Source organism: Lepidochelys olivacea (assembly GCF_965140295.1).
Source record: "Lepidochelys olivacea isolate rLepOli2 genome assembly, chromosome: 1".
Classification (NCBI taxonomy): domain Eukaryota; kingdom Metazoa; phylum Chordata; order Testudines; family Cheloniidae; genus Lepidochelys; species Lepidochelys olivacea.
This window is the reverse complement of record NC_140411.1, coordinates 50,449,786-50,472,859: the sequence shown is the minus strand read 5'-3', so window position 1 is coordinate 50,472,859 and position 23,074 is coordinate 50,449,786. Positions and strand designations below refer to the sequence as shown.

The window sequence follows — 23,074 nt, the reverse complement described above, 5'->3', positions numbered from 1 at the left end:
GTTCCATTATACACAGGGTTTACAGTTGGTCCAATGGCTCTTAGTACTCCCACTATAAAAATTGTTCCAGAACCCCTGCTCCAGCCTTCAGAAAGTTTCTGTCTTTGTGGAAAATCTAAATTAAAAATTTTGCTCTTGGATCCAATCGGAGAGCTGAATTTTACATTACATCTTTATTGTGGCTACAGGAGCCCTGAAGACAAAACAGTATCTGAGAATTATACAGTCACATTTTCAAAGAGACCACAACCTGTCTATAATTTTTGCATGTGAAATGAAGGCTTTAATCATGAAGGGTTGTCAGAGGTAACAGATCTAGCTGGAGAAAAGAAGTGAAAGCTAAGAAGAGGGACTCAGGTTGGTTGCTACAAGTGGGCAGTGATGCCGCAGAGACAGAGGCAACACTGCACTGCCTGGCAAATGAGGAGCAGAGCAGAATTGTCCATTCCTGTTTCAAAGGTATTTTCCTGTACACTCTCTGCTTTTTTTTAGCACATAATGTCACTAACAATGATGCTGTAATGCACATGCAGAAAACATGAACACATTGGGAACAGAACTGAGCAAATAACAGACTTTTCAGTTTGGGGGCTAACCAAAAAAACCCAACCTATCGGGCCGGGGGGAGGGGGAAGCCTGGTTCAATTAAAATCAAAACAATTTTTTTTCAAAATTAAAAAAAAAATCCAACCTCCCACCCCCCCCAAAACCTCTTAAGTTGACTTTAAACAATTTATTTTTGTTTTTTCAATTTGTTTTGGTCATTTTCAGGTGTGGTTTTTTTAACTGGGCAAATTTGAAAACAAGATTCCACTTTGAAACAAAAAGTTAAAATGAAATGATTCAATGTTATTGAACCAAAAGATTTTCACTTTTTAATTTTTTTTCCCATTTTTGGGGTGTGTGTGTGCGGGCAAACTATTCACCAGATTTGACCAAGATTTGCAAATAGTTAGTTTCACAGCCCTGAAAAATGCATTTTTCTGTAAAATTCCTAATTGCCAAAAAAAAGTGAGTGCAGCTCTAATTAGGAATGGCCTTTAGAAAACATGCGTAATGATGGTTTCATGACTTTTAGCATTTCCAAATGCAAGGGTATATTTAAATAAATTTCTTGCCATTAAAAGGAATCGATTTGGATCACAACAACCGCATATGCTGCTGTTAAAACTATGGAGATAAAAATGCCACTTGCAATATTTGCCATTTTCATATATTAGTACCTTTGTGTGGAAGTGTTGAATTTAGTAGATAATTATCTTCCAAAATGAATTTGAAAAAGAATGTATTTTTAACAACTGAACACATAGTAAGTGATCTAGGAAGATGTACATTAGATCACATTTTCTGTTTTTTGTTTATGTGGTGTTTGTTTTTAGAAAGTCTGTTATTTATGATATTTAAATTTGGATCCACTTTCATGGTCACATTTAGGATGCCTGGTGAAAGCTGGGAAGATATTCTGTAAAATGTGCAGCTTTAATAAATTGGTGTTCCCACTACATCATTATGGTAACAGACCTTATATCACCCAAGTTACAATGATTATATACTTGCACAATACAATTATTATATACTTAAAGAACAGTTTGGTTGGAGCATCTATTGACTTTGTCATCAGCCTTACCTGAATGTAGTTATCAACAATTCCCCAAGCAAAGTCGCAGGGAAATTTCCCATCTATGGGTTCATTCTCAGGCAAAGGCGGGAAGCCATTTTTCTCTATTAGCTTTTGGTAGAACAAAGCTGAAGACTTTGGCAAAAACTTCTTGTCATGGCTTTGAAAATCAACATAAAATAATCCACGTCTAATGCTGTATCCTCTGTGCCATTCAAAGCCATCCATGAGGGACCAAACGGTGTACCCAAAGACATCAACTTCATCATATCTGATGGCTGAGAAGAAAAAAAACCAAGATGACCGCATATTGTTCATTTTTTCCAGATAGAGTATACCATTTAAAAAAACGATTCTAGTATTTGAGCAATGCAGCAGGATAAATAAATGTCTTAAGGCTTGATTCAAATTCCATTCAGTGGAACTCCTTCAATTTACTTCAATGGGCTTTGGATCCAACTCTTACAGTTTACATCCAAGAAGTTATATAGAAACAAAAAAGTTACTCTGAAGCAATTATCATGAAAAATTTAACACAACTTTTTGGTGTTTTTAGGGATTTGCATTAACTATCCAAGCAATGCAGGTGGCAGTGATAATGCTGATGAGACTTTATTCATTTGATTTTACACACCCCCTCACATCTGTGATGAGAATACTATTTTCTGGTATAAATATCTGGCACTTATTAACCCTCATACCTAAAGTAGGTGGAAAGCCTGTTACAGATGTAAGGGTCGTACCAGCATTACTATTGTTGTGACAAGTTCCACTGTGTGATTTAATCTGAGGTTTACAAATGGTTTGCATTTCTATAGATATTAAACACTTAGAATCAGCAAAATGTTCTTAGAGAGGGTCCCGATTCAACAAAGTTCTTAAGTGTGTGTGTTTAATTTTAAGCACATAGTTAAATCTATTCCTTTTTAGCAAAGCATTTAAGCACATTTTAAAGTGCTTTGTTAAACTGGGGCCTGTATCAGTATCCAGCACAATTTAGCTTCATCACTCACCACCTTATGTAAACACAAATTGGATACCTATTGAACTTAACATTACACAGCCTAGTTACACTGCCAACATTTTACACAATCAAACGTCAAAGTGTTCATATTTCCTAGTTTTACAAATGTATCTCATTACAATCAGATATGAGGGGCCAAACTGATTCCTGATGTAGCACCGTTTGAACCAATTAAACCAATGGAATTATAAAAGAGATTAATTCGGCTGTCTCTTTAATTTGCCATGATAAACTCATAAAGAAACTAGAATATTTCTTTCCCTAAAGATTAGTTCTTTTCTGTTTGACAAACACTGATTTTTTTTAAAAAGCCCTCCACATTTACACAACACTTGCTGCTCTAACAGAGTAAAGAATGACCTTGAGCGGATCACTGCGGACTACGTGGCTCTGGGAAGAAGGATAAAGGAGTTGGAGGCGCAAGTGGTGTTCTCGTCCATCCTTCCCATGGAAGGAAAAGGCCTGGGTAGGGACCGTCGAATCGTCGAAGTCAACGAATGGCTACGCAGGTGGTGTCGGAGAGAAGGCTTTGGATTCTTTGACCATGGGATGGTGTTCCATGAAGGAGGAGTGCTGGGCAGAGACGGGCTCCATCTTACGAAGAGAGGGAAGAGCATCTTTGCCAGCAGGCTGGCTAACCTAGTGAGGAGGGCTTTAAACTAGGTTCACCGGGGGAAGGAGACCAAAGCCCTGAGGTAAGTGGGAAAGCAGGATACCGGGAGGAAGCACAGGCAGGAATGTCTGTGAGGGGAGGGCTCCTGCCTCATACTGGGAATGAGGGGCGATCAACAGGTTATCTCAAGTGCTTATATATGAATGCACAAAGCCTTGGAAACAAGCAGGGAGAACTGGAGGTCCTGGTGATGTCAAGGAACTATGACGTGATTGGAATAACAGAGACTTGGTGGGATAACTCACATGACTGGAGTACTGTCATGGATGGTTATAAACTGTTCAGGAAGGACAGGCAGGGCAGAAAAGGTGGGGGAGCAGCACTGTATGTAAGGGAGCAGTATGACTGCTCAGAGCTCTGGTACGAAACTGTAGAAAAACCTGAGTGTCTCTGGATTAAGTTTAGAAGTGTGTGCAACAAGAGTGATGTAGTGGTGGGAGTCTGCTATAGACCACCGGACCAGGGGGATGAGGTAGATGAGGCTTTCTTCCGGCAGCTCACGGAAGCTACTAGATCGCATGCCCTGATTCTCATGGGTGACTTTAATTTTCCTGATATCTGCTGGGAGAGCAATACAGCGGTGCATAGACAATCCAGGAAGTTTTTGGAAAGCGTAGGGGACAATTTCCTGGCGCAAGTGCTACAGGAGCCAACTAGGGGGGGCGCTTTTCTTGACCTGCTGCTCACAAACCGGGTAGAATTAGTGGGGGAAGCAAAAGTGGATGGGAATCTGGGAGGCAGTGACCATGAGTTGGTTGAGTTCAGGATCCTGACGCAGGGAAGAAAGGTAAGCAGCAGGATACGGACCCTGGACTTCAGGAAAGCAGACTTCGACTCCCTCAGGGAACGGATGGCCAGGATCCCCTGGGGGACTAACATGAAGGGGAAAGGAGTCCAGGAGAGCTGGCTGTATTTCAAGGAATCCCTGTTGAGGTTACAGGGACAAACCATCCCAATGAGTCAAAAGAATAGTAAATATGGCAGGCGACCAGCTTGGCTTAATGGTGAAATCCTAGCGGATCTTAAACATAAAAAAGAAGCTTACAAGAAGTGGAAGGTTGGACATATGACCAGGGAAGAGTATAAAAATATTGCTCGGGCATGTAGGAATGATATCAGGAGGGCCAAATCGCACCTGGAGCTGCAGCTAGCAAGAGATGTCAAGAGTAACAAGAAGGGTTTCTTCAGGTATGTTGGCAACAAGAAGAAAGCCAAGGAAAGCGTGGGCCCCTTACTGAATGAGGGAGGCAACCTAGTGACAGAGGATGTGGAAAAAGCTAATGTACTCAATGCTTTTTTTGCCTCTGTCTTCACTAACAAGGTCAGCTCCTAGACTGCTGCGCTGGGCATCACAAAATGGGGAAGAGATGGCCAGCCCTCTGTGGAGATAGAGGTGGTTAGGGACTATTTAGAAAAGCTGGACGTGCACAAGTCCATGGGGCCAGACGAGTTGCATCCGAGAGTGCTGAAGGAATTGGCGGCTGTGATTGGAGAGCCATTGGCCATTATCTTTGAAAACTCGTGGCGAACGGGGGAAGTCCCGGATGACTGGAAAAAGGCTAATGTAGTGCCCATCTTTAAAAAAGGGAAGGAGGAGGATCCTGGGAACTACAGGCCAGTCAGCCTCACCTCAGTCCCTGGAAAAATCATGGAGCAGGTCCTCAAAGAATCAATCCTGAAGCACTTGCATGAGAGGAAAGTGATCAGGAACAGCCAGCATGGATTCACCAAGGGAAGGTCATGCCTGACTAATCTAATCGCCTTTTATGATGAGATTACTGGTTCTGTGGATGAAGGGAAAGCAGTGGATGTATTGTTTCTTGACTTTAGCAAAGCTTTTGACACGGTCTCCCACAGTATTCTTGTCAGCAAGTTAAGGAAGTATGGGCTGGATGAATGCACTACAAGGTGGGTAGAAAGCTGGCTAGATTGTTGGGCTCAACGGATAGTGATCAATGGCTCCGTGTCTAATTGGCAGCCGGTGTCAAGTGGAGTGCCCCAGGGGTCGGTCCTGGGGCCGGTTTTGTTCAATATCTTCATAAATGATCTGGAGGATGGTGTAGATTGCACTCTCAGCAAATTTGCGGATGATACTAAACTGGGAGGAGTGGTAGATACGCTGGAGGGCAGGGATAGGATACAGAAGGACCTAGACAAATTGGAGGATTGGGCCAAAAGAAATCAGATGAGGTTCAATAAGGATAAGTGCAGGGTCCTGCACTTAGGACGGAAGAATCCAATGCACCGCTACAGACTAGGGGCTGAATGGCTAGGCAGCAGTTCTGCAGAAAAGGACCTACGGGTGACAGTGGACGAGAAGCTGGATATGAGTCAGCAGTGTGCCCTTGTTGCCAAGAAGGCCAATGGCATTTTGGGATGTATAAGTAGGGGCATAGCGAGCAGATCGAGGGACGTGATCGTTCCCCTCTATTCGACATTGGTGAGGCCTCATCTGGGGTACTGTGTCCAGTTTTGGGCCCCACACTACAAGAAGGATGTGGATAAATTGGAGAGAGTCCAGCGAAGGGCAACAAAAATGATTAGGGGACTGGAACACATGAGTTATGAGGAGAGGCTGAGGGAGCTGGGATTGTTTAGCCTGCAGAAGAGAAGAATGAGGGGGGCTTTGATAGCTGCTTTCAACTACCTGCAAGGGGGTTCCAAAGAGGATGGCTCTAGACTGTTCTCAATGGTAGCAGATGACAGAACGAGGAGTAATGGTCTCAAGTTGCAGTGGGGGAGGTTTAGATTGGATATTAGGAAAAACTTTTTCACTATGAGGGTGGTGAAACACTGGAATGCGTTACCTAGGGAGGTGGTAGAATCTCCTTCCTTAGAGGTTTTTAAGGTCAGGCTTGACAAAGCCCTGGCTGGGATGATTTAACTGGGAATTGGTCCTGCTTCGAGCAGGGGGTTGGACTAGATGACCTTCTGGGGTCCCTTCCAACCCTGATATTCTATGATTCTATGATTCTATAAAAGTCAGGGTGGAGTCACGTTAACTAGCATCAGCAAAAATTTCTCTTAGACTAGCATTACACTCCTGCTGCATGTCAGCAGAGAGAGCTTCTACATTGCTTTTCCGGCACACCAAAAATTCTCCTAAAATCCCTCCTTAAAAGTTTGGTGACTTGTGCCATGTTCCCTGTGAGAAGTGAGTTAAAAAAATTTGGAAGCAGGAAGAAAGTCTCAAATACAATGTAAGCATCAAGCAGTGCACATGCCTTATCGAGTAACCACATGACTTATTTGTATTACTTTTATCTTCTTTCATACTTTCCCCTGCCCCCATGTACAATCTTCAGGGCAGGAACTATATCTTTACTTGTTTCTGTAAAGGGTTGAGCAAATTTTTGGCATTCCAAAATAATAATACTTCTTGTTATTTATTATGGATTTCTTGGTGACCGAGTGGCAAATTGAAAGGGAAAATATAGTCTATAATTTAATATGTTGCCAGTAAGCCCTAGTCACACTGAGAGTGCAGATCTATGTATATATATCAATAATTTTATTAAACTGAATAAACAACACCTTTTTGTTAACAAGAATATGACTTTGTAGTTTCCATATAATGCCACATACACCTCTAACACATTGTACATGCAATAATTAATAACTCTAGTACACACTATCCCCCAGATTTTAGATACAACATTGGCTTGCATGTTAATTCAACTTTTAGTTTAGATGTAATAGTGAGGTGTTTGCAAAAGCAGCTGAAACAAATGTAGTAATTCCAGGATCTTTTATCCCGGTTGAGAGGCAAATTGAAATCATCTGCACTATACCATTAAAGGAAAATTCCATTGTAACATGAAAGTTATTTAACCTGAATAAATAGTTTAATTCAGCTACTAATATTGTAAAAACCCTTGAAGCATATAACAGAGAAATAAACCAATTATGACAAGTTTTGTAGTAATAGAAAGTACAGTATAATAAAAATAATCATTAAGGAGGAAACAGGGAACAGTTATCCCAAAAACTTGTTGTTGAGAAGCTGGACTGAAAGAACCTACAGTACTTTGCCATTAAAGAAGTATTAGAAAATGGGATGGGTCAATGTTATAAAGTAAGTTGGGGGGGGTGTCATTTTTTTAATTCTAGGTTAACAATTGGTAAAAAAAATTAGTTAAAATAAAATAATTTTACTTAAAACTTCAAAGGCCTGATTCTCAGACCAGTGTAAATCAGGATTAATTCCACTGAAGTCCACAGAATTAAACTGATGTAAGAGCAGAATCAGGCTCTAAAACTACAGGAGAACCCCATTTATCCAAGCCTCCATTATTTGGCTTTCCATATTAAGCAAACAACCAGCACACACACAGGATCATTGCAAAGCATTAAAATGTAGCCTCCTTCTTTATTTATAGCGTACACAAACTGTTACTTCTAGGAAACAGTACAATACCAGCTTTTTAAAATGCAAAAACGATAAACTGAAGCAACTCAAAAATAGTACAGTATTGCTGTTGTTGCAACTTAAAACTATCATTTCTGCATTCTTAGAAACTGGATCTTTTTACTAGAAGTAACGGTTCATGTACGCTGTAAATAAAGAAGGGGGATATGTTTTAATGCTTTTCCAGGAGGGGTCAGCTAGTTTAAAGTAACTCTGCATTTTAAAATAATGGTTAGAAAGCTCTTTGCCCATTCTCTGGATTATCCAAATTTTTGATTATCCGGGGTGTGTGTGTGTATATGTGTGTGTGTGTACACAGGTTTCAGAGTAACAGCCGTGTTAGTCTGTATTCGCAAAAAGAAAAGGAGTACTTGTGGCACCTTAGAGACTAACCAATTTATTAGAGCATAAGCTTTCATGAGCTACAGCTCACTTCCTCAGATGTACACACACTCTTATTCAGCTAACATATTAAAACTCATCACTGGAGTTTTCCTGTAATGATTCCAAGCAAATCCCATTGATAACTAAACAAACAGCACTTCCTCTTACTGAAATCAATACAAGTTTTGCCACTGGCTTCAAGGAGAGCAGGACCAGACGAACAAAATCCCATCCATATCTCACTCATTAAAAGACTCTTGTCAACCACTGATAAAAATGAACCTAACTAACTGATTTGAAGTCTCATTTCATAGCAAAAGTCTAGGTAAACATTAAAGACCAAAATTAAGTTTTGGAGCATTTGTTTAATGAGCTTTAGTGGGATAATTTCCATAAGTTTTGTCAGGAGAATAATATTAATTTGTCAACAGAGCTACCTTTTAAAGTTTCCATAATGAACTTCTTGAGATAATAAATATATTTGGCATCATCTCGCTTGGTACTACCAGAGACAAACCAGCTGTTCTCCACAATGAATATTTTGGGCTTGTTATATTCACGGCTTATCCAATAAAGGAGCTGCCTCAGGCTTAGTGATTCCACCTGATGGAACTTCATCTGAGAATCCAAGAGCTGGAAACTCAGTGTTGCTCCAAAAGAAAGAGCAAAAAAGTCAGCTGTTCCCTTGATGTACTTCTTCTCTGCATCACTGAATTCAGGCAGCAGAGATGAGAGGTTATTTTTCATGCTCTGAGGGTAATCACCATCAATAAATATGGGTTTAGCAAACCAGCCCAGCACAAAGTCAAGGGATTTTTGACATTCTTGTATGTCTTGTTCAGTCATAGCTTGAGGTTTTATCCAGTGGGAGCTGAGGGCAATGGACACTTGACCTCCTTGAGTTGGACGAAAATGATCATTGTAGAGATGCCAGACTTTGGCGTGGGCCTGTTGAGAAGAAAGACTACAATGAATGCATCAGAAATTCTGTCTTGAATAACAGAAATGCAATAGCATATTCACTCACTAATGTTCCGATTTGACTAGCATTGCCTTACCCTCACATCCTTAGGCTAAGTCTTATTCCCTTCTCAGTGATTTATGATTGCTAACTTCTATTATGCTAATCAGAGTAGATAATATTACACTGATCCAAGAAGAGCTTGTTTTAGAAAAGCAGCAAGATCTGCTTAATTTGGTGTATATTCCATGCACTGAATATAATGCTGGTTTTTCTGATCTTTTGAAAAATAGTGTTTTAATTTTACAGTGAAACCTGGCTTTGTACTTACCTACTGGTATGAGTGAAACTTAGGCTTTTGGTTTGAACACACATAAAAGAGAAAGATCATTTTCTCTGATATCATTACTTTTTAAAGTTTTGCTGGTTTTAAATTTTATTAAATTGGTAACAAATTACACCTTACAGTATTATTGGAATCATGAGATTTCAAATAGTTAAAAAGTAAGAGCACATTTTAAAAATGTATTTGAAAAAACATGTTTCAGATTGTATTTTACATTACAGGAGTCTTAGCTTGTTTATCACTGTTTTAGATTAGATGTGTAGAAATTGTCAAAAATTACATTATTACGTTTTTAGACAGTTACAAAGAAAGGCAAAACTAGAAAAAAAGCTATGGTAACTTCTTATCTGGAACTGCGGAAAAAATCTGGAGGTCATACATTTAGCGGTTAGAGCTGGGACTGGTGGTCAAGAGAATGACTTCAAAACTCTGCCATCTCTGTCCTATATAAAATCTTTTAAAATCTTTTATTTCTTTAATTTATAAATGAATGAATAAATTAAATCTGACTTTTCTTGTTCAAAATAAACTGGAGTTTTCAAACAGATTCTGAATCATAAGGTCTAATTTAAAACTACGCATAGAATCACGAGGATTTGGAAGAAGGATAGACATGAGCAGGAAGAGAAGCCAGTGCCCCTTCACACCGATTATAAATGGGTTTAAGGCTACTAAATCCAGATTGTCAGGAATCTCATAACCCCCACATCTCAACCCCAGCCCTCAAACACACACAGAGACACACCTATTCTCTCTCTGCACCAACCTATTCAAAGCCAAGTAGGAGCCCCATTCTACAACATGCAGGAAATGCAGAGACATCCACGTATAGCCACTGTTTCCAGCCCTTCCTCAAGATTTAAATGATACAGAAGGCCTTGCATCTCCATCCTGATAAATGTATCACTGATACATTGATAATTGCTTCTCAGTTTCATTTTAATCCAGAATTATCATTCACAGCTTCCAGTTGCAATGAAATGCCAGATTTATTAAGAATTAATTGTTTACATGTCAGATTGTCATCTCTATTGCCGTAAGAGATAAATTTATAAAACATGATTAACTACTGAGGAAAAATTGAAAATTGAGAAATAGTAACTCTACTTCAAAACCTCACATACAGACATGATATCTGAATTGCAGACTCACAAGACAATTTTGCCATATTTTGTAACCCCATCCTGCTGACAAAAGGAGAAAACAAAGAAAATACCATGGTGTCCCGCTGTCTGGAGTGGCTCACTACCATGAGCCTCTCAGGGTAGACTGTCAAAAACTGGGCAGACACCCCATACTGATGGTATGTTCTATAATTAGATTTCCCCAACCCAGTAACAAATGTGAACTCCTGGATCACTATAATAGTCTTAACACGGAGTTCCACACAGTCCCTTTAGGCTCTCCAGTCTATTTTGCCACCCAGGCAAGATGGACTATGTGATAAATGGCCACTTACATCAAAAATGATAAAATATTCAGGTTACACCTGTTCCAAGTGACCAGTCACTCACCCGGGTTGATTTGCATCCTAGATCTCACACCAAAGACAATGCTAGGAGCCAAGTCTATAGTAAACTAACTAAAGGTTTATTAGCTAAGGAAAACAAATGAGAGTTACTGAGAGGTTAAAGCAGGTAAAAATATATGTACATGTGAGTCACAGTCTATAACAGTGGTTCTCAACCTGTAGCCCCCAGGCTGCTTGCAGCCCAATGAGCACACAGCTGTGGCCCATGTGACATCCTAAGGGTCACAAAGATCCTATATGTATTGTGTAGATACGACCCACATAACACAGAGGACAGCCCACAATGTAAACAGGTTGAGAACCACTGGTTTATAATTTCAAAAGGCAGCAGAGATGTAATCTGCCAGTTTCCCAAAAGTCTTTTAGGGCTACCCAGAGTAACTCCAGGGATCTCCATCTTCTTTTCTGTCATTTTTCCCTGTTAGAATCCAAACAAAATAATTTTTCATGTGTCCATATTTATAGCTTCTTTTCACAGAAACTAAGCTGACAGGACAGCCTCCAGTGTGTCCTTTCTTTCATGATGGGGAAAGAGGAATGTACTTAGAGACTTTGATCTCACACACAATGACCATATGCTTTCCATGCACAGGAATTTGCACTTTCCTGTTAAAGTTCTTCATTTGCATTACACAAGGGTTTTTTCTCATTTGATGGGTTACTTAGTTACAGGGGTATATACAATGCAAATGTTTGCTATTACATTGTAACAGGGTACAGATAAGAGAAAACAATGCTTGCAACATTCCCCCAGTTTTTCATGAAGTTTAAACACAAAACACATTCTTATACATTTTAACATCTACTTTGAATTATACTAACACACAAGCAAACTGGCTTGTATTACCTCCTCCATAAATCCCCCTACGTTTCCTCATAATAGTGGTATCTATTCTCCCCATGTGACTCATGACCCCCATCCCACATCCCTGACCAGACACCTGGAGACACTCACCATGCATGCTCCCAAAGATACATGACTTCTCTATGTCAACGGAGACCCATTTCACAATCCATGTTCAAAATACCTGTATCCCCGTACGTGCTGTCCTTCTGTGTAACACTGTCCCCTCCAAGGTTGTACAGGGAGTGGCCCAATATGTCCTGATCCTTTCCCTCTAGGGGAGCAAAACAAATGCCTCCTTCAGATAAGCACCAATTCCAGAGGTGCTCCAAGGCTCAAGCTCCCAACGGAAAAAAATAGGGGGTGCTCTGAACCCACAGAGCCAGATTAATCTTTTGTGGGCCCCAGCCTCACCCCCCCCGCACTCCACTTGTGTTCTGCCCCAAGGCCCCACACCCACTCGGCTTCTTCTCCCCGAGGTCCAGTCCCCACTCAGCCTCTTCTCCTCCAGGCCCTGCCCACACTGCACCCCAAGGCTCAGGCCCCAACCCTGCTCAGACCCTTCCCCAAAGGCCCTGCCCACCACTTGCATGGGGGGGGGAGGGGCAGAGAGGAGGTACTGGCAAAACCAAAAGTCAGCACCTGTGGTCCTGCATCTTCATATCCACCTATCTCAAAACAAAGCCAAAGAGGTAGGGACTTCTTCCAGCTCAATCCTTTCTTCATAGTAAAGAGGGGAAACAGGCGCTGGACAGTTCACCACTGGTGAAAAAGAAAGTACAACAATGGCCAGCCACTAACATTTTGAAAAAGTTGCATTTATACAACAAATGCCTGCCTTCCACAGTTTGCCTGGGTAAAAGGAATGAGACTGTTTTTGTGGCCAAAAATCCTGACACAGAAAATAACATGCCATACATTCATTCTAATGATTATGGACGGAGTGCCAATCAACATTACTGGAGTATTTGGGAATAGTTTGGTGTATGGAACTTTGGAATTTCTGTAATTAAAGGCTTCTGGAGATAAAGCTGCAGGAGGCCAGCCACAGAGCAGAGACAGCTGGTAGTAAATGTCTATTTGTTCCTTTGTCCTTATTTGACCTCTCAACTCCTGATAGTGTAGCAATGGCAAGCAAAAACTAACCTATGGTTCATGCAATTCAGTTCACGGTTGAATGCAATTAAGACCACCAAAATCCACTATTTACTTGTATTAACTGATACTTCTACTGAGCCTGGTTTGCCTAGGCATTTTCGAGCTGGTTGCGCAGCTTGGCATGAGCTTGGGTTGATCTGGAATGGGCAGTGATCACACCTTTTATATTTTGGCTTGGAAGGAGGTGCCTCACTAAAATGGACTTGTTACAAACTGGCCCCCTGACCCCCTATACAGTCACCAGTCTGTTGCAAGTGGACCCAATCGCTGGGTTCCATATGCTTTCAAGCCACCTGAGTCTGGATGTAGTCTAGTCACCATTTCTTGCTCTTGGACTCTAAGGCTCACTCCCAGGTCCAAGCCTCTAGTCTGATACCTTTTTTGAGGGATGTGAAACATTCCATCCAGCCGCCCTAGACCCTGAAACCTCTGAGCCCTCCAGTTACTTTCAAACACTCCCTCAGCACCCCATCTACACTGAGGGCACTCTGAGCTTAGTAGTTTACCTCCTTCAGGGACAACATGGCAGGGCAGCAAGGAATATGGGGTTAGCAGGGGAATTTCTTAACTACAGTCACTTTACTCTTAAAGTAGTTGAGAGTTACAGCTCTTTGAAAATAACAAAAGCCCTGAGACACACCCTCCCTTAATCTGAGCTCACCCCTTCTTGTGCACCTGTGGTTCATCAGTGTTTCAGGCATGGCAGAGCCCCTCCTGTCCTCTCTCTCCATCTCCTGCCAGTCCTTACATAGAATCAGAAACGTAGGGCTGGAAGGAATCTCAAGAAGTCATCAAGTCCAGCCCCCTGCACTGTGGCAGTATCAAGCTTAACTACCTTTATAGTAGTAAGAAAGTTTTTCCTAATATTTAATCTAAATCTAAATCTCCCTTGCTGCAGATTCATCCCATTACTTCCTATCCTACCTTCAGTGGACATAGACAACAATTGATCACAGTCTTCTTTATAACAGCCCTTAACATATTTGAAGACTTATCAGGTCCTCCCGCTCAAGTCTTCTTTTCTCAAGACTAAACATGCCCAATTTTATTAACCTTTCCTCGTGGGTCTGGTTTTCTAAAAAATTTTCATTTTTGTTGCTTTCTGATGGACTCTGTCCAATCTTATCCACATTTGTGGTGCTGAGAACTGAACACAGTACTCCAGCTGAGGCCTCACCAATGCCAAGTACAGCAGGATAATTACCTCCCTTATCTTACATACAACACCCCTGTTAATATATTCTAGAATGATATTAGCCCTTTTTGTAACTGCATCACACTGTTCTCTCATTCAGTTTGTGACCCACTGTAACCCCTATATCTTTTTCAGCAGTACTACCACCTAGCTAGTTATTTCCCATTTTGTATTTGTGCATTGATTTTTCTATAGCAGTTTTAGCTTGAGGAGACACCCGGTAAGGTTGGGCTTTAATTGGGTGAGCATTCCCTGTGTCAATGGAGTGGTATGCCGTTCAGTCAGTCCTGGGGTGGCTGAGAACATTGGTGCGTAGCTAGTGCATTGCTCCTGGATCTGCTGTCGCTGCATACGCCCAAGGGTCATGGAGAGGTTCACCTCTTCCACACCACCAGCAGTTTTTCCTTTGTAGTAGACACTTTTAGGCTACTTAGCGTTATCTCCTCCCTGGGCTGTAAACTGACAAACCTTTAAATTTTTGGAATAAAAGGGCTTTAGAGAATTAATATGGTACACCTTAGGCTTTTGGTTTGAGGTGGGGAATACTATGAGATAATTAACAGCTTCCAGGAGCTTTTGGACCATGAATCACCCTTTTCACGACGCTTTCATTTTATGGGCCTGGAGCACCTTTAAGACCATGACCCGGTTTCCTACTTTGAAGGAACGCTCTCTGGCATGTTTATCATACCAGGCTTTTTGCTTTTTTAGAGCATTTTTAGGCTTTCTTTAGCAAGGGCTAAAGAGGTTCGGAGGGTGTTTTGTAGGTTGGTTACAAAGTTCAGAATGTTAGTTCCTGGAGAAGGTGTAAACCCCTCCCATTGCTGCTTCACCAACTGTAATGGCCCCTTAACCTTGGGGCCATATACAAGTTTAAATGGTGAAAACCTTAAAATGGGATGTGGTACAGCTTTGTAGGCAAAGAGCAACTGCTGCAACACTAGATCCCAATCATTGGAGTGCTCATTTACGAATTTACATATCATGGCCCCCAAAGTTTTATTAAACTTTTTTTACCAGGCCATTTGTTTGATGGTGGTAAGGGGTGGCAACTAAGTGATTCACCCCATGAGCTTCCCAAAGGCTTTTCATGGTTCCCACCAGGAAATTAGTTCCTGCATTTGTAAGGATGTCGGAGGGCCAACCTACCCTGGCAAAAATGTTTGTTAGTGCCTGGCACACACTTTTAGCCCTGGTGTTGCTTAGAGCTACTGCTTTTGGCCATCAAGTGGCAAAATTCATGAAAGTCAGTATGTACTGCTTTTCTCTGGGTGTCTTTTTCGGAAAAGGACCCAGAATATCCATAGCTACTTGCTGAAATGGAAGCTTAATGATGGGGAGTGGCTGGAGAGGGGTTTTGACCTGGTCTTGGGTTTTTTTACTCTTTGGCACAACTTAAAAGACCAGACATAGGTAGAAACATCCTTGCCCATTCCCTCCCAGTGGAATGACTTTTCCAAATGGTTTTTGGCTTTGTTCACCACAGCATGGCCACTAGGATGATTGTGGGCTAAGCTCAAGAGCTTTACCCAGTACTTAGTTGGAACTACCAGCTGTCTCTGAGAATGCCAGTCTTCCTGGTGTCCCCCAGAAAGAGTTTTTTGTATAAAAGTTCCCTGCCCGGGCTGCAGGGACATGGCGCCGGCCACTTCTGAGAGCGGCGCGGGGCCTGCAGCAACATGGGGGACAATCCCACAGGCTGGATCCAAAGCCCTGAGAGACTGGATCTGGCCTGCGGGCCATAGTTTGCCCACCCCTGGTATAAAACATACTTCAGAATTTGATACAGCCATATCACACTCTATCAGAGAGTTCAGCAGAGTTATGAGATAAAATTAATTTAAGAATATATACCAGCCTGCCTACTCCCCAGGATTCCTGCCCCAAATAACCGAGACTTCCTAAGGTTTGGCATTGGCAATACACATCATTCTGTGCAATTTTGGTGTCAATCTCTAGGATTATCCTAACAATATCTATGTTATCCTTACATGGCAGATCCAGAATAAGAGTTTAGGGCCTCCTGACTCCCAGGACCATGCTTATTCCTCTAGACCAGTTGTTTCTCAACCTGGGGATAGCAATCCCCAGTGGACACGTGGGGCAGGTTCAGGGGAGTCACAAACAGGGCTGGCGTTATGGGTTAGGAAGCGGGGCAATTCCCTGGAGCCCCATGCCACAGGGGTCCCGTGAAGCTAATTTACATGTTTCAGCTCAGTGCCAGAGAGGGCTGAAGCGCAGAATCCCAAACTTAAGGTGAGGTAGGGTTGAAATTTTTTCTATTGTGGTGGGGGGGAGGTTCCACGATTTTTTTTAAAGTCCAAAGGGGGACACCAGCACAAAAAACTGGAGAAACACCTGCTCTAAGACCATGTTGTATCAATTTTAATGGTGTTTTCTGAACAAGGAACAGTGTGCTCTTCATTTCACAAATAAACTGTGCTTGCCATGCCCAAGTGACATATCTGTATTTACTCTCTATTTGCATGTTAATGAAACTCTGCATAGTAAAGTGTTACCAAAATTCATTTAGCAATACAAAGAAAAAAGATAACTGGAAAAGACATGCAAAGGATTTTGATTACTGTAAGTACATTAGGTGGGTGAAATTCTGTAGCCTGCGTTGTGCAGGAGATCAGACTAGAGGATCATAATGGTCCCTTCTGACCTAAATATCTATGAATCTTTGAATCTATATCTAAAAAAAAATTCATTATCCAATCCTAGATCAGAAGCCCCTTTGAAACGCATATACTTATCAGTATGGCTTGGGAAGGAAGAAGAAAAATGTAATCTGTGTTTTTCCTTACCATCAAAAGGAAGGATGTGCCATCTTTAGACCCAGAGTGAAGTAGGTTTTATCTATACAATCTCTGAGCTGACATAACATTCCCTCTCAGGAGAAGATGACAGCCCTAGCACAGTATAAGGGACAGATATGGCTATTAAAAAGCTACACTATTTCTTCATATTTGGAAACTGCCAACATAAAATATTCTATATGTAAATTTTAGTACCAATTTGTGAGCCCTTGTTATGGACAACATGTCAGGCATTTAAGATTTTTATTTTTCTTCTCTCTCCTATTACTTCCCATAAATATCTCTAGGTCTACTTCTTTATTAGAACAAGGTGAAGTACTTTGCACCAAACAATTACCAAACAAAATGTAGTCCCTTCTTCTAATTGCAAATATCGGAGACCAGAATTAGTTTTTTACAAGTATGTTTGGTATTTGATGAGTGTTTTATGTGAACCTATTTCAGCCTCTGACAGGGTTCTTGCAACACGTTTTTTAGTGGCCTCAGAGTGCAGCCACCAACTCTTGCTCTGACATTGACACTTTTTCCTAAAATACTTGATTAACTTTAGGAAAAACAAATAAATAGCACATAGACACATCCAAATCATTGTAATTTATTTATGTAGATTTTTTTTTGCAGACTCAATAAAAATATTACCGTGAAAAGTGGTATTTGTATGTTTGTTAATATCACTTTTCTCAGCAAGTCCCAGGACAAATTAAGCCCTTGATGGGGTCGGGGAATGAAGGCAAAGGCAATTGGGGTCCGGGGCACTGGAGGGGTGGGGATCAGCACCCAGCGTTGGTGCCTGCTGCTGTGCAGCTTGGACTACAAATCAGCACCCGGGGTCAGTGGCCAGGACTGGGGGTTGGAGCCCGCAGCAGGGGGTTGGTGCCCAGGGCCAGTGACTGCCGCTGGAGTCGGGGATCAGTGCCTGGGGCCAGCAGCTGCTGCCGGGGTCGGGCTAGAGATGGGGATTGGAGCCTGCTGCCAGGTGGCCAGGGGTTGGAGCCTATACTGAAACCCCATGGCCAAAAGCTGGGGCTGCCTGAAGCCTGCCTCCCAACCACCCCACGGCTGAAGCATGGAAGTGTTGGCTCTTCCCACTACACAGATCAGGGTTCTAGTCCCTGAAGAAGCTCACACCTGCTTTTATAAACCCCCAATGACAGAGATTCCACAACTTCCCTTGGTAACTTATTTCAACACTTCGCTATCCTTAGAGTTAGAAAGTTTTTCCTAATATTTAACCTAAATATCCCTAGCTGCAGACTAAGCCCATTACTCTTTGCCCTACCTTCATTAGACATAGAGAAGTGATCACCATCTTCTTTATAACATCCCTTTGCATATCTGAAGACTTATCAGGTACCCTCTCAATCTTCTTTTCTCATGACTAAACATGCCCAGTTTCTTTTGTTTTTTTTAACATGCCCTCATAGATCTTGTTCTCTAAACCTCGTATCATTTTTTTGCTCTCCACTCGTCTCCAATTTGTCCATATTTTTCTTGAAGAGCGGTGCTCAAAACCAGACACAGTCACAGTACTCCAGCTGAGGCCTCACCAGTGCCAAACAGAGTGAAACAATTATCATTCATGTCTTAGATACGCCACTCCTATAAATACAACTCAGAATGGTATTTGCCTTTTTTGAAACTGAATCACATTGTTGGCTCATATGCAACATGTGATCTACAATGACCCCCAGAACCTTTTCTGTAATATTACTGCCTAGCAAGTTATTCCCCATTTTATAGTTGTCCATTTGATTTTTACTTCCTAAGCATAGTACTTTACACTGTCTTTACTGACTATGGTTAAACAGCAAAAAATAAAGATCATATAGTCCCTACTTTGTAAATGTTAATGTTTGTATTGTATATATGTGTCATGACAACATGGATTCTTCTGTTTGTATACAAAGGACTTGTTGAAATGTTCTGATTATTAAACTACCAGGTCCTTTTTAATGTAGTTGATACGAGGAAGCCAAGTTTTCAAAGAGCTGGTGTAGGAGTCGCTCCTAGAGTTATTATTTTTCCTGCACTGCAAGTACTTTCCAATTTTTTTTATTTATTAATCCAGCAGAAGTGTATTAGTGTTGCACCACTATACTGCAACAACAGCTTGAGCAGCCAAGAAAAGAAACTGTAGTAAAGTTTGACCTTAATTTGGAACAGTTTTCATCCAAATCGAGAAGTGCATACAGTGGGGCAGGACAAATGATTCGTTGGCCATATGATGGCAATAATTTTTTTTTCGAGATTTGATTCCAAAGCATACAGATTTGAAGACACTCCTGTCCTATACAAATAAAACCAAAAGCTAGTTAGCCATTTCTCTATCACCAAGCCTTGCTTAGGTTGCCAGTTTATTTATCCTAAATAGTGTTTCAAAGGTTCTGAATGGAAACTGATATTGTTTTAGGAGATGGGAACTCTTCTTAGAAATATTGTTAATTGGCTGAGGTTCAGACGTGCTGAGTCTATCCACCTATGCCACTGAACTCAATGAGAGGTAGAGGTGCTCAGCGCTTTTGAAAAATCAGACATGTGGCTTATAACTAAGGCTACGTTTTAGTCACAGGGATTTTAAATAAAAGTCACGGACAGGTCATGGGCCGTAAAGAAAAATTCATGACCCATGAGCTGTCCATGACTTTTACTAAAAATACCAGTGAATAAAACTTGGGGGGGGGCTGCCCAGGGGCCCCACAGGTGCTGGGGGAGGGTGGCCCAGCTGCTTGGGGGGTGGGGGAGGGTGGTGGTGAATGGCAAGGACCCCCACTGGTGCTGGGGTGGGGGTTGGCAGGGCCAGCAAGCTCCCTATCTCCCCAACAGCAACAGAGCTTGGGTGTGGGAGGGGGCAGAGGATTGGGGCACTGGATGGGATGAGGCGGGCTCTGGGCGGCGCTTACCTGGGGGGGCTCCCTGGAAGCAGCGACATCCCTCTCGCTTAGCTGCCAGCCAATGGGAGCTGCGAAGCCAGCACTCTGGGCTGAGGCAGCGCGCAGAGCTGCCTGGCCATGCCTCTCCCTAGCAGCTGAGCAAGGGGGATGTTGTCACTTCTGGGGAGCCCCCCTGGGTAAGCACCACCCAGAGCCTACCTCACCCCATCCAGGACCCCAACCCCTGTCCCCTCCCACACCCAAACTCTGCTGCTGGGGAGCGCGGTGGCCCAAGACTGCCCCAGGAGTGGACAGTGTGACTGGCACAGAGGCTGCCTGAACTGCCCCTCAGCCAGGCACACGGGCCGCTGCAGAAGTCACAGAAAGTCACAGAATCCATGACTTCCCTGACCTGTGACCAAGTCCTGCCTTATTTATAATACAGCAGGCCAACATGTTTCAGGTTTCCTTCTTTACTAGTCCTCCATATATGTAATCTCTTTTGGAGTTGAGTAGGCATTTATGAGAAGAGAGTGTACCTCTGCCACGAAGCCTTTACCACCAAAGAAGTTACAAAATATTATTTCAATTTTGGCTAACACTCAGAGGAATAAGTCTTTTTTTATGAAGCACGTATTGTCTGAACTCAAGGAATTGGCCGGGGGGAAAGCCTATGTTATCTGTTTAATTTACTTGAGTGGCACAATTTGTCTTTTGTGCACTTGTACAAAGTACAGTACTACGTTTTGAATTAATCAGAAAAACAGTGTGCTCCATTTGTACCTAGTAATGTGAATGGCTTTCTGTGTAAGAGTGCATATGTGCGTATACATATATCTAGTCAAAATTGGACTGTGCAGCTAAAAACTAAATATTAAACTAAGTCTGAGAGATCCCAATCCTGTCCCCATTTTCTTTCTCCTGCTGAAGCCACACAGGGCTAGCTTTAGGGCACACTCTGTTCCAGATAAGTGTTGTGATTGTTTTTTGGAGATCTTCTAAAACAGAATGAGGAAACATAAGGGGGAATGAAGATCTGAAACAAGTAGATTTTTCACAGTTTTATAGTTTATAAGGTCCTTGGCCAGCGAGTGGGGGCCATGTTGTGCTCTCAGTTACACCAATGGAAATTTGACGTGAAGGAAGGCAGTAGTTTGTTGTGTATTCATGCAGCCTGAAAAACATCATGGATGCATACTGCTATGGTGCAACATGCAAATATTAAATCACACAGTACAATTATAATTTGAATAATGATAATAGAAGTTATTCAAGGATGAAGCATGGCCTAGTGAATAAAGCCCTGCACTGAAACTCCTAGCTCTGCAACAGATTTCCTGTGTGACTTTGGTTGAGTCATTTAACTTTCCTGTGTCTCTGCTCCCCATTGCATAATAGGGATAATAATGCTTCTCTACCTATATGATGTCATGAAGATAAATTCATTGAAAATATAGCACTATAGTGATGGCAGCCATATTGATACCTAGCTGGATAGGGATCTATGAATTAGCGGATGTATTAAAGGGGTAGGGTTTAAAGTGAACAATGAGATGTCTCTAATTTATGCTCAAATAAATGTGTTAGTCTCTAAGGTGCCACAAGTACTCCTTTTCTTTTTGCGGATACAGACTAACATGGCTGCTACTCTGAAACCTCTAATTTCTCAGTAATTGATTGAACTACATATCCAATAGTAACAGAAATTTTCAATGAGATTTCCTTATAAAGCAACAGCAATGTGACAGCAAGACAGTATCTGTTTTTTCCATAATTTATCTCAAAACCTAGATGTAAGCACATTTTTGGTACCTCCATGAAACTCCTTCCACAGCTGAAAGACTAATCAAGGACATCTCTGGTCTAAATACTAGAGAACAAATATCAGGGGGTAGCCGTGTTAGTCTGTATCCGCAAAAACAACAAGGAGTCTGGTGGCACCTTAAAGACTAACAGATTTATTTGGGCCTAAGCTTTCATGGGTAAAAAATCCACTTCTTCAGATGCATGGAGTGAAAATTACAAATGCAGGCATTATATAATGATACATGAAGGGAAGGGAGTTACCTCACAAGTGGAGAACCAGTGTTGACAGGGCCTGACATCTGAATAAATTCCTCAAGGATTCCCTAGTTGAAACAAAACTTTAGTTGCACCAGTGATGCTGCAGCAAGCTGTTCAGCTGGTAACTCAATAACTACCTACGTGTCCATATGCCAATAAAAACCAATAGGAAGATCCGTATGGGTCAGGGCCCTGAGGGCTTAAGCAGGCAGACATGGTGCTGATCACCCCACAACAAAGCATAAAATTCACACCCCTGAGAGACATAGTTAAGGCAACCTAAGCCCTGGTACAGACACTGCTACATCAACAGAAACATTCTTCAGTTGACCTAGCTACCACCTCTCAAGGGGGTGGATTTAATACTACAGCGATGGAAAACCCATCCCGTCACTGCAGCAAGAGTCTACGCTACAGCACTAGAGCAGTCTAGCTGCAGCACTGCAGCCGTGCTGCTATAGCGTTTGCAGTGTAGACATACCCAGAGGTTTGAGCTAACAGGGAGATTAGCACTTCCACACCCATCACTCTAGAGAACCATCTGGCACCAGTTATACACTTTTCCAACAGTACACGGTCAGCCTTCTATAGACACTGTTTTGCACAGGAATCTAACTTTTATAGAAGCTAAATGCATAGGGAACAAGAAAACTAGAACTCATTTATTTCCATATTTTCTTACAGTCTTACTGGCAAGAAGGGATCCCTGGAGAAGAGGCACTTTGAAAGAGAGGACAGGCAACCTCGATTTGTAGCACAAAAATTTCTTTAAAATTCTGTTTCAATAGTATCTCACACCAGCAAGGTTCAAATGCATCTCTCTCACACACCCAAGTGGGGATAAATATTGGAGAAATAGTTGTGATTTTATGTGTATATTGTGGAAGTCTAATTTTAAAGACAGTATTGGGATGTGATTTGTAACCAAATATTACAAATATATTGGACATTTATTACCAAATGATCCACTGGTAAGCCTTTGGGGGTTTCCTACAGAAATTAATCTCTCATCCGTTAGTAGCCTCGTAGATTATTGGAAGAGAAAAAATAAACCCCCAAATTAGAGTAGGAGTCACAAAATATATGGGATGTTATGGAAAAATAAATGTATCAAGTGCATTTACATAGCAAAATAAAGGATATCCTTAGCTATTTGGTTAACATTTATTAAATATT

General features: G+C 41.7%; 1 protein-coding gene across 2 annotated transcripts in view; it reads right to left on the bottom strand.

Annotated features, from left to right (window-relative positions):
* Positions 1-23,074, bottom strand: part of KL (klotho) — a 73,034-nt gene that overhangs the window by 16,014 nt on the left and 33,946 nt on the right. For both annotated transcript variants that reach the window (XM_084636942.1, XM_084636943.1), the window contains exons 2-3: positions 8,545-9,055; positions 1,628-1,896 (exon numbers count right to left, since the gene is read on the bottom strand). In XM_084636942.1, the coding sequence (XP_084493068.1) occupies positions 1,628-1,896; positions 8,545-9,055 (780 nt within the window). The remainder of the gene's footprint in view (positions 1-1,627; positions 1,897-8,544; positions 9,056-23,074) is intronic.